This window comes from Ctenopharyngodon idella, chromosome 2, assembly GCF_019924925.1.
Source record: "Ctenopharyngodon idella isolate HZGC_01 chromosome 2, HZGC01, whole genome shotgun sequence".
NCBI lineage: Eukaryota > Metazoa > Chordata > Actinopteri > Cypriniformes > Xenocyprididae > Ctenopharyngodon > Ctenopharyngodon idella.
This window is the reverse complement of record NC_067221.1, coordinates 35568880-35581554: the sequence shown is the minus strand read 5'-3', so window position 1 is coordinate 35581554 and position 12675 is coordinate 35568880. Positions and strand designations below refer to the sequence as shown.

Genomic DNA, 12675 nt, shown 5'->3' with positions numbered 1-12675 from the left:
CTCCTCATGTCAAAGAAGAGAATAACACAAGACGCGTCACTCGTAGGCTATTATTATGAATGGGAGAAAGTACAACGCGCAATATGGTGGAATAAGTCCCGCCTTCTAAATAAGAGCCAGTCGCCGATTGGTAAAGTCATCGCGTCACTGCAGCGGCCGTCAGAAGCTCCGGTTTCTATAGAAACAGTCAGACGTGTGCCTCCGAAATGAGGCACAAGAAACGCGCATTTAGGACTGCGCATGCGCATTAGGTTGAGCCAGTCTGAAAAATACCGTTTTTTGTCATGATTCGAGCGTTTAGAAACACAATTTATGAGACTGTTGTCAGATTTCATTGGTGATTTCAATTATGAAATTTAATCGAAAGCTTGGCAAACAGCTTTAGAGAATTTGATGTTTTTCCCCATTCAAAGAGATAGGAGCTGCACTTGGATGCACGAGAGGCGTTTCAAAGATGGCCGCCGAGTGACTGACTTGTTTCAAAGGGACTTTGGTCATGTTCAGCTGCTTATCTTACCTCGGCTCGCATTCTTTCTTCAAGCATTAAAAACTGCCGCGCTGCTCGGATTCTGTGGACAGTAAACCCCGCCTCCTTCGATTTGATTGGATATCTCAAACATTTTGACATTGACAAGCGCTTTTAGACAGACTGAGCAAACTAAACGGATTAGAGTTTTTGCCTCAACAATTCGTCCAGGCTGATGGAAGGATATAGACTATGTAAATGTACTATTACTCATTCTTAATATATATTTATGTTGCAATGGGCCAGATTGTCCAGCGGCTCACCGGGAAAACTCCCGGTAGGCTACTCCCTATGGCCAGTCCGCCCCTGATCTGATGGAAAATACAGAATCCACAGAATCCGAGCGCATGGAGAATGATGGGGTTCTTTTTTTTTTCTTTTTTTTTTGTCATGAAGACCAGTAGATCACGGTGCACTTTCACTGGTATCCCTGTAATTTCAGGTAGGCCTACTGTTTTAGGAGAAAATTAAGGTTGGAGTATTTTGGCAAGAACATGAGTCAACTCTGATTCAAATGTTAATCTATAATCTTCGACACTGAGGACCTTCACAGTGTATTCACATCTGTAGTTCATCATACACATTAACATGTTTCACAAACTTTGACAACCAGAAAGTGTTTAAGACATTTTGTTATCATTTTGAAAAGTACATCTATTTTTTCATATTTTAAAATGAACAGAATTGTGTGAAATGTTTTGATTGAAAAGTGTGCTTGTGCTCTATTCTTTAACAGATATATTTAGATACCAAGGTAGCCTACATCACCAGTACTTCAGCACTAACAGTCTGTATCATGTCTGTGCTACAAATTTGCTCAATTTAAATAGGAAAAGGTAAAAAATAAAACACTATATAAACACTACCTTTTTTTTTCGTTTTGGTTACAGTTTTTTACAATCGCTAGGACACATTTCTCAATACTTAGGTCACTTTTTCAAAACTCTTCACACAGTTCTCCTAACCAACTTTCATCTTGGCACAGATGTTAACTTCACATTCAAAATGCACTAAATCTACCAAAACACTTCATGCATGTCTCAAATCAACTCATTCTTCCAGAACACTAGCAAAGGTTTTCACTGAGCAAACACACTCATAAAACATCGACCTAAAAACACTAACATCAGTTAGCATTATACAATGTTTTCTTTTTTAAATTTCTTTACAAAACAAGAATGACACTCTCTATTGCTTATAATTCACTGCAGTTTATGTTACATGGTCCATGTTTACATTACAGAACAAAATTATTCCTAAGTTTCCCCTTTTGAATTGATGGTAATGAAATTGAAAGACTAATGCTTGTGTAGGTGTTCAGTTTCATCTAATTGTTTTGATAGTATTTGATTTTTTAGATTCAGAATATATTTCATAACTATATTACTGTAGAAATGTAGCAAATTTCTGTCTTATTCAGTTTTGTATTATGTTACTGTTTTGAACTTAAGTTTAACAGTTTTGAAAACAGTATGTAAGCATGTGCAAATTGGCCTGTACGTACAAAGAGTTTTGCCAGTTGTTGTGTCTGAGTGAGAAAAGAATTCATGAAATTTGAGAGATGTAGTCATTGAATGCATTTTGTGCCAAAGCAATGATAATTGATCCTCAGTTTAGCCCACATAGACTTCTGTTGTGCTCACTGTGTGAAGAATTTTGCAAAAGTGACCTAAGTAGAAATGTGTCCTAGCGTCTGTAAAAAACTGTAATACACTTCCACTGCTAAGAAGAATTTCCGAATGTAACGGACGCGATCTCGAATCATGCAGACAGTGCGCGTGCACAGTTTGAACCTCAATACAAAGTAAAAATTAAACCCACAAGATGTGCGAGAACACTTTCAAACTCTTACCGTGATCTCACACTGACCTATGTAAACCCTACATTTAAATCCAAAGGAACGTGTATCTGTGTTGGATTAACAGTTTCTGGGGTGACGTGGTGGTTTAGCTAACAAACGCAGGAATTTAGGAACATCTGGAATAAGAGAAAACAGAGGAAGTGACATTTCGAGCGGTCCGTGTCCATTTTCCATGTCTTTTAATTCATTGTTTTTATCTTTGTTAAAATATGGTTGTCATTTTCATTTTTGAAACAGATCATTTAAATTCATGACTCATAGGCTACATCAGCACCAACAGTCTGTCATGTCTTAGATTTACCTCCTGGTTAAAACTAGTCTTTAGGTCCTTCCAAACTGTGTACAATACATTGTACACATTGTACAGAGAAATAACTGACAGATTCTGTAAAATGTACGCTACTCATGTACTACTGGACAAAACTATTCTTCTTTAGGCTGCATCCAATTAAAATAATAGGCTAATAAAAAGTCACAAAAAAGTACAAAAAAGACACTTCAAAATTAAAATTTAGTCAGAACTCAAAATAAAATAATACCCCTTATATTTGACTCTAACATTTTTCTGATAAGGCTAAAAAAAATATATAGAAAATATATAGAGCTTATATAGAGGGCATATAAAAATATATAGGGCTTTATAGAATTACTAAATGTTAAGGGCATCAGTATTTTTATTTTATTCACTTCTGCAAAAGATAATAACCATTCACACACAAATACACACATAGTTTGAGGGTAACCTTGCTCATAAGTACAACTGTGCACAATCACGTAAATGAAGAGAAAGAAATCTAAAGGTACCAGATGAAGAGCCTGCTGCTTCATTCAGATCACAAGCCTTATGTTCTTACATTGAGCATCGATCTGCTGTAACATCAGACACCTTTCTAGATATAAATCCAGAAAAATGAAATATACTAATTTATTTGTCAGGTAAGAATGTTTAATGCCAGTTATAAAATTAAGAAATAAAAAGAACAGTGTAAACAAATTCACAAAGTTATCACTTTATCGAGGAGAATAGAATCCTTCCCACTGGGATGCAAAAACAGATGCACAATAATTATTTCATGTGTCGTGAAAGGAAATGAACAGTATAAAGGCAGCCAAAAGCATAAAGGCAGCTCTAAATTACATGAAGGCGAGTATATGACACTAAATTGTGACATCATTACTGATGAAAGTCAATGGGTGATTTTTGAAGTTAAACCTCAAATTTATTTACTTTGCAAGCACTTTAAAATCATTCCTTATTTCTTTTTAAAAATATTTTTTTATTAATATAAAGACTTTAATTTTAATATATTTATTCATATAAAAAAAATGTATAAAATTCTGTCTTTTTAGCATTAAAATAGCAGTGGAAAAATGTTTATGACTTAAAAATGTTCACCTAAAAAATTAAAGCCTGTATGACATTTTCTTCCATGTAACCAAAGGTCAAATATACCAAAAAGGTCAAACTTTTACTCTCATACAATTCAAATGTGTCAAATACAGCCTACATATTCTGGTATATTCACCCAAAAAGAAAAATTCTGTCATTAATTACTGACCCTCATGTTGTTTCAAACCCGTAAGACATCGTTCATCTTTGGAAAACAAATTAAGATATTTTTGATGCAACCCAGGAGCTCTCTGACCCCTTCAGACAGCAATTTGATTACCACTTTCAAGGCCGTCTTAGTATTGGGAGCCGGGAAATACTGAGCCAACGTTCTGACGTAGAAGCTGGAAGTGCTGCACTGTGTGTACAACGTAAACAGCGTAAGAGACTGGCATGGATGAGAACAAATTGTTGAATAAAGTCATTATTTTTGTTTTGTTTTTGTGCACAAAAAATATTCTCATCGCTTCATAAAATTAAGGTTGAACCACTGTAGTCACATGGACTATTTAAATGATGTTTTGACTACCTTTCTGGACCTTGAAAGTGGTAATTAAATTGCTGTCTAGGGAAGTCAGAGAGTTCTCAGATTTCATCAAAAATATTGTAATTTGTGTTCTGAAGATGAACAAAGGTCTTAGGGGTTTGGAAAGACATGAGGGTTCATGTTCATGGCTGCATCTTCTCTCTTTTTTCCACATCTGTAAAGTCTTGCACAGTACTGTTTGTTGAGCATGAAGGACAGAATATCAGCAATCTGTAAAAAAATAAAATAAAATAAAATAAAATAAAAAGTCTGCTTTGCCCTTCAGCGAGAATATGACAAAGGTGGTTATTATTTGATTTCAGTGTTATTTTAATACAGTACATAACATGCAATTGACACTTACTGTTCAGGTCACTGTAGCTGCATGCTCTCCGGCAGGTTTAGGTCACGGTTGTTTTCAGTTGTCACCACCTGTTACCATCAACCACAGGACGGGTCATATATACCTATACAGGTAGGTTTAATCTCAAATTAATACCAACTGTAGATTCTCTTACCCAGGTCTTTGAAGAGGAATGGTTCGTGATGTTTCAGCGCATAATAAAAGGCAGTTTTCACTCTGTCTCCTCCGGAATGCAGTGCTTCAAACAGCTTTCTCATTTTGCCCTGGTTGGTTGCATCTGCTCTGATCTCTGAATATTTTTCATCATGTATCATGTCTTTATTTTTTAGCTCATCTGCTATTGCCATCACTGAAGTAACCCTTTGAATAAGCGCTGCATAGTTCCTATCCACAAACCGGGACTCTGGACATAAAAGATTGAATTAGCTATAGCATATATAGCTTACGGTTATTTGTTGCCAATACATAGAAACAAGGCGATATTTCGCGATATTTTATTATAAGTTTTCGTAACTCATTATTATAAAAAATAAACAGACTGGTTAATTGTTTAATTGTACAAAATAGAGATTTAGATTTGTTTAAAACTAGTGGTCAAGTAATGCCTAATCAGATCCCGCCTCTTCTCTCACTTACCGAAGCTGCTCATCGTGTTGGATAAACCTTCATCCGCGAATTAAAATATGCCGATCAACCAGGTGCCTCTTTTAAATCTTAAAAATTTAAATCTGCCGTATCTAACACGCGTTTGCAAATCTACCTATTTAAACTGAAATAGTTTCATATAAAGAAAGTTGCAGGAGTCCCGGACGTGAAAAAACGAAAGTTTGACATTGGCTGTACGTACTTCCTATTGGCTGTACGTATAGCTATCCTATAGGCTACCATAAGACATTACGTCCATCACCCTGTACCAAATGTCACCATCACGCTATATTATTATAGTGCACTGTATAGCTGCTATTCGATAAAGTAAGAGACTGGATGATTTGCGTTTGGTCTAGAGATCATACAATGTTTTTAAACGAATCATTTCCAGCCTAGGCGGAGTTTCATTCACTGTATTGTGTAACATCTCTGCATTTACAAATATAAAAATAACCTAAAAATTTCTCACAGCACTTAAATTACATTTTCATTAAAATAGGTCCTACATTTCGGTCCTACATGCCATAAGAAAGTAGCCTATTTAGGGTTTTTTTTACTAAATAGCTTGCTGAAACCACTTCTGCTCAAAATGTAGCTATAGGCTATAGCCATTATAATAAATCATGCTTTTGATAGTAGACCGAAAGTCAGACTCGTTTTTGCAACTTTTAAAAAAGCCCATCTCATTTGGAGTTCGGCCTAGGCTATATTTTGGGCCTTCAGCATTATATTAGACATTATATTATACACAGACGTTTAATGCATATGTGATATAATTGTTGTCAATCACGTGAGTAGTAACTCTTAAGTAAATTGTTGATACTTCTCGTGCAGCAGACAGTCAAGCAACAAAACTATTCCGGATGCATTTTATTGCATTTCTATTATGTCTGTAGGTATGCCATGAAAATAGGCAGTAATGCTATAGATCAGGGGTTCTCAACCTTTTGCAACTCATGACCCACCAATGACTGTTTAAAAATATTCAGAGGACCACCTTTCCAAATATGATAGTATGAACACAGAATAACAGAAAATGTATGTAATAAGTAGAATTGTACAATACAAGACTCCTTTCTAAATACAAATAATAACAACTTTACCCTTTCTTCTATCTTATCTATTTGCCATCTATCTAGTTTTTCTTTCGGCTGAGAGGCAGACTTTTGTGCATTAGAAAAGAGGGGATAACTGACAGTGGTGCTCGGTGAGTCTGGTCCAAAAGGGAAAATGAGAGACCGGAAACTCTACATGAAGAAATAATACATTCACAAAGACAATCTGCTCTAGAGATGCATTAATACATACAATACATAAAAATATTTTGGAATATCATATATTAAATTTAATTTAACAATTACAATTAGTCCTTTCACTCAGATCCTTCTGGTACCTCAGCCTGTTTCCAGTGGGGTTCAAAGGAACTAAAGTTGCCCAGCACTGGATTCCTCACTGACTGACTGGAGTAGTTCTGCAACCGTTCTTTCAGCTCTTTTCAAAACTTAACAGGTCATACGCAGAAGCGCCATGCAGTTCCTCAACCACTTTCTCTTTCTCCCGGATTCTCTCATGGAATCGTCCCTGTGTGGAACAATGTAGGTTTTAATCAGCTATGACAAAATCACCCAAATTTATGGACACTGCGCAAAAAAAGAAAAGGAAAAAAAAGATTTCACATAGGCCATATACTGCAGCTAAATATGGTTTCTTATTCCCATTCTGTACAGCCATAGACTACATTTCATTTATTTTCTAAATATTGTAGAAGATAATAGTTTAAATATGATAAAAGTGGTCAAAAACAACAAGTTCAGTGTTCAGATCATTATCCACATTCAGTTCATACCAGTTTCTCACTCCTCTCTGCTGCAGCTGATATAGTCACATGGTTTTTGTACTCATCAATCATACACAGATGACAGATATACTGCTGTTTAGTATGACAAAAATATTTCAGCGCTTTATCAGCAGATCATCTCCTGCAGTCGTCCTGTGACATCTGTCATACCGTGTCTCTTAATTTGAAAGAAATTGTCATGCTCTTTGAGGTGATATATATATATATATATATATATATTTAGCAGTAACACACTCAAGGTTCTAATCACACTGGTGTGATCGTACGCGTCAAAGGGTTCAATGCGAACAAATTGAAACTGAGTGGCACAAATCAGATCTGAGGGAGCAATGCCCCCATTTGCTCCCTGGTAAAAATCGTCAGAACACCGGGCCCGTGTCACGGCCTAAAACATTTACTGTCCCCCGGTTTCACAGACAAGCTAGTCCTAGACTAAAATGCGTATTTGTGCTGTTTTATCTAAAAGCACTGACCCAGCACTGATTAAAAAAAAAAAAAAAAAAACAGCAAATGGGTTCATGCATAAAACCCAGCAAGCTGGGTAAAAATAACCCAGCATGTGTTCTGTGCAATATTTTCCCAGCGCTGGGTTGCCAAATAACTCAAATTGGGTAGTTTTTAACCCAGCATTTTTAGAGTGCACCAGAGTGCACATTACATGCATCTTTTTAACAAACTGTCTGTGCTTTACAGTCAGACTCAGGAGGTTCAGCTAATAGCTTATGTGCTGTTTTTGTCTGTTCATTTTCTGTTGCGTTTCAGACTTGTCATCACAATTTGAGGCACGTGTAAATAGAAAAATAAAATAGCATTGTATTTATTATTTATTTATTTTGCAGTGTCAAAATTCAATTAACAAAAGAAGTGGATAAACTATTAATGTAACTAAACAATATGATGTCAAACTGGACGATACAGCATCAAATTATTTAGGACTCGACAAGAAAAATGACCTTATCAGATGACAAAAATATATTTCAGCAGTCTAGAAGTTCAAAGTTCAAACTGATCATTTCAATGTTTTATCTTCAATAATCAATTTATTTAGTTTGCAGAAATACTAGTACTAAATGAATCATCTTGAGTTAATTTAATGTATTTTTTTAATTAATATTTCAGTTCAGTTCACAAATCAATTTATTATAGCATTAAACAGTTACATGATTTTATCATTTAATATCCTGCCTGTTCATTTATGCAGTTGCCCAACTAAAGCAATATATTCACCAAGAGAATCATTAAGAATCTGAACGCACCAGTTCTTCAGAGAGGTAGGGCTCTTCTTCCTGAAGAATCATGATGAATTGAGCTTTTGCAATCACACCACTTGAATGCACTGTGTAACAGATCTTTCTCATACTATCCTGACTGCTTAAATTACAATGTGTGATTTCAGAATATAATTCCTCATGAATTATTCTCTGCTCACGCAGTTTATCTGCAATGCTCTTCACATTTTTAACCCTTTGAATGAGAGCCGATCTGTGTTTATCAAAAAATTTAGCTTTATCAATTTCAGAATTCAGTTGCGGCTCATCTTGGACTTGCTTTTGATTTAATTGGTCAAGTTCGTCTTTCCATATTGTGGCAGTCCACACAGATTTCTTGTCCTCCTCTCTGATAAGATTCATTTGTACGTCACCATCCTGAAGCTGTTTGACCTTGAAGAAGTTTGGATCAACATCTGTTGTAAATGAAATCCCTTCTACAGGATGGACAGAAGCACCAGGAACCTCAAGAAGGTGCGGTGTTTTCATCCGAAATGGTTTGTTAGGTCTGGGATGGCTGATCGGATGACTTGATTTTTCATTATGCTCAACTTTCTCTTTTGAACAAGTGTCATTCACTGGAAAAAAGTAGATGTGAAGAATGAGAGGATCTTTACAGCGCATGTAGAGAAGAAGATTGCAGTGTTCTTCCCACTTCATGATCCAGCTTATAATTAGAGTTGTAAGAGAGAAGGATGGTTGGAGTATTTTGGCATGATAACGGGTCAACTCTACAGACTGTAAAGATATTCCTTCATCTCTTTTGCTGAGGAGCTTCACAGCATCATTGAGAGAGGGGTCAGACTCTGCTAAACAGGCGTAGTGAGGCAGATGGGCCTCCTCCAGTTTCCCTGAGATCACGGTCACATCAATCACTGGACCAATTCGCTCACACTGAAGCCTCTTCAGCTCTGCACTAAGGAAATGTCCATCCACTGCACGGTACTGGAGAGTGACGTCACCAGCACAGACCCATCGCATTCTGGTCCTGCTGCACTCGAATCGACCCGCCTGAGTGCTGATCCTGAGCTTTGACCCTCCTTCATCTGTACAGACTGACGGCTCCACCTGAACCCACTGATCACTATCAACAATGTGAACACAAGACTGACAGTGAAGATTCATTTCAGAAGGTTCAGGTGCAGAGATGTTCAGCCTAGAGAACAGAGATGATAATGATAAATTAAATGACTAATGCATAAAAGAGAAAAATTTGACTATAAAATGATCTCACTTTTCCAGCTCTTCCAAACCCTTTGGTTTGAAGTGAATCTTCACTTTCTCATTGCAGCTGTGTCTCCAGTCCTCTTCTGAGCACTGGTCAGTGGGTTTACTGCACTTCCTCCTTTATAAAGATGGAGGAAACAAAATAAATAAAAGGTAAGAGAGATATGAAAAATGATAAGAAAAGGAAATTGTATTTCATTTGTATTGATAGTATTTCAAAATAATTTATCGGAGACTAAAATGGGACTTGAGGGAGATTATGGTTTATTTTACAACAAATTTTATAAAGATAATTAGCTAAAATATAAAAACTCATTTGATAAACATTTTAGATAGATTTTAGATTTTTGTAGATAAGTGCCACACATGAATTCCTGTCAACAATGTAAATGTAACCCATTTGTTTTGTTTTGTAGTTTTGTGGTCCTAAGACTACATTATTTATCATTAAAAATAAAGTGAAATGCATATTGAGCACACGCACCCTTCAATGTTCACAGTGCAGTGTGAATCCTTCAGTGATTCATACAGGAACTCGAGTCCCTCCTTCAGCAGCAAACCAGTGACACTGATACTACAATACAACATTTTATCATTTTAGTGTTTTGTACAGTAACACTGTTGTAATGACAAAACATTCAGCACAAATTTATGGCATCTTTATTTTATATATATATATGCTGTATGAGCATCCTGGTGATGATCAAAACAGACTGACAAAATATTGACTATTTGACTTAAAGGAATATTTTAGGGTTAATATAATTTTTTTTGTTTTGTTTTTTTGTTTTTCCAAGTAATCAGAATGAATAGGGAGATTTCAGAGATTTCACTACATTTCAAAATTTCTAAAGCCATAAAATAGTTTTGAATGAGGAACAGACCGAAATTTTTGTGTTTCATGAAAGAAAATAGCTCATATGAATTTAGAAGGTGAATAAAATGATGACCAGAACTTTCATTTCTGAGAAAGCTTTAATCACAGAAACTGATTACAGAGTGATTTAAAAATCACAGCATGGTCTGGTTCATCAGTTAATGCTACAGTGATTTTCACATCTCAGACCTGGTATTAAGATGTATTTTGGTTGATCGGATCACAAGTAGACGAGGGAGGCACAGGTGTATTCCCGTTTACACCTGCTGTTTTAATCTGTCTCTTTTGTCCACTTTCAACCACTTCTGTCCTGATTTCTTCGAGGGGAGGGTCTATGGGTAGGTAAATGTATGGGATTTTTCAGATCTTTCAATCTAAAAGACAAAATAAGCTCACGCAACTTAACATCTAAACACGACAGGAGATGACAGAAAAACATATGGAGAGCAGCAGCTTTCGTTTTTGCTTTTCGTTTTTTGTTTTATCGTTTTGCATGTTACAAATCAGGAATTGTGAGAGAACATCGTGCTTGGGAGGTTTTTTGTCTTCAGCTCAAACTTGGGTCTTCAGCCGTCAAAGTTTAAATCCTGCCCGGCTGGTGCATTTCCCATTATGTTTACGTATTAGGTCAGTAGGCGGGGAGTAGGTGGTCTTTTGTGGCTGAGCGTTTACACTACGAATTAAAGCAATCCGGTCGAATGCGTTTTTGACTACCTCTGGAAGTGGTCGAAAGTGGACAAGCTCAAAACATTTTAGACCAGGTAAAAACAGGGCCTCAGTCTTACCAGACTTCTTGCAGACTGCTACAGGTCTGGATGAGAGAGAGAATCCTGAGAGCCCAGCTCTCATTCAGACTGAACACCTTCAGATCCAACTTCTTCAAACCCACTGAGTGAAATGAAGACAGCAGCAAACTGACATGATCCTCAAGAGCTGAAGAGCTGCAAAAATATATTTGACAATCTGTTTGAGTAACTGTGAAGCTACTGATGAGATATATAGAGTAATGGCAAATGAATATTTTTCTTACTCTTCTGCTAGTTTTCCTGCCTTGCTGAGTGTCTGTAAGAAGAGTGTCCAGTCAGTGTTGGATATCTCTGAGTGTGAACATGTAAGACTTATGTTTAAGACTGCTGGAAATGATGGATTCTTCACTGAGGAGCTCAAAGACAACCTGAAACAGACAGAGACACAGAGGAACATTTGATAACAGCAACATACACTCACTATGAAGGATATCTGCTATGTTCTGAAAAATAACTTGATAAGAAAAATAACAGTGCATGTGCAACAGTTTCTTACAAGACATCTCCATGAGTGACTGACAGGTCAAGTGACCATCTCAGAGTCTCAGCAATGTATTCATCCTCTTGAACTCTATTGGAACAAAGACACAAAATATCTCTTCCAACATACTTTCCTTACATTGAATCTCAAGTCATATAAACAACTAATAAATTATTTAAAAAATATAAATTATTATGACACTAATGGTAAAATATACAAACAAACGTTAAAACACTACATTCAGAATGAAAATGACCTATTTCCTATGACCCTATTGGAAGTAGGATTTTGTCTGTTAAAATTACTTCAGTTTTCTCAAGATTTTTGATTCACCAAGAATCTGGATCAAATCTCCAACATCATACAGGTAGTCCACTGTCAACCTGTTGACAAAAACAAAAATATGCAAATACTGATTTAAACATGAATTGTAGTTTAATGACAAATAAATGTCAGAGATAAAGAATAGGAAAAATAGTGCATGTGCATTTGTATTTGTTATGGTTTCATATGGTTTGAAAAACAGTTCAATAACAAAAGTCAGGTAGAAAAATAACAAGTAAAAATGTATTTTAGTACACCTTAAAATATATATATGGTAGTTAGTACCACAACCCTCAATCCCCCAAATTATTGAAAACATATATATTATATATATTATGATATATTCAATATTTTAAAAAGGTCACATCACTGACCAGATAGCTAGTATAGTTTAAGATCTTTTAAGTAAAAATATACAATAATTGTATTTTGAGAAGGGCTTAAATCACAAGTTAAGTTTCATGTTTTGGATTTCTCTTCACAAACACACTGACCTCAGAGTCTCACACATACAGAGTG

At 35.9% G+C, this 12675-nt stretch overlaps 1 protein-coding gene across 1 annotated transcript; it reads right to left on the bottom strand.

Annotated features, from left to right (window-relative positions):
• Positions 1-5875: 5875 nt before the first annotated feature.
• Positions 5876-11960, bottom strand: LOC127523069 (NACHT, LRR and PYD domains-containing protein 1 homolog). The gene is made up of 7 exons (XM_051913550.1): positions 11848-11960; positions 11576-11719; positions 11331-11486; positions 10153-10242; positions 9676-9786; positions 8430-9597; positions 5876-6896 (listed from the first exon to the last, which is right to left on the bottom strand). Exons 6-7 carry the CDS (start codon positions 9564-9566, stop codon positions 6801-6803), a joined length of 1233 nt encoding a protein of 410 aa, XP_051769510.1. The 5' UTR covers positions 9567-9597; positions 9676-9786; positions 10153-10242; positions 11331-11486; positions 11576-11719; positions 11848-11960; the 3' UTR covers positions 5876-6800.
• Positions 11961-12675: the final 715 nt, after the last annotated feature.

What these genes read in the sequence shown, in the direction of transcription:
- LOC127523069 (XM_051913550.1), bottom strand. Translation starts at nt 9,566, where the DNA reads ATGAATCTTCACTGTCAGTCTTGTGTTCACATTGTTGATAGTGATCAG. An exon ending in CCTACCTCTCTGAAGAACTG is followed by an intron (nt 6,897 to 8,429) that starts GTGCGTTCAGAT and finishes TGTTCCACACAG; the next exon opens with GGACGATTCCATGAGAGAAT.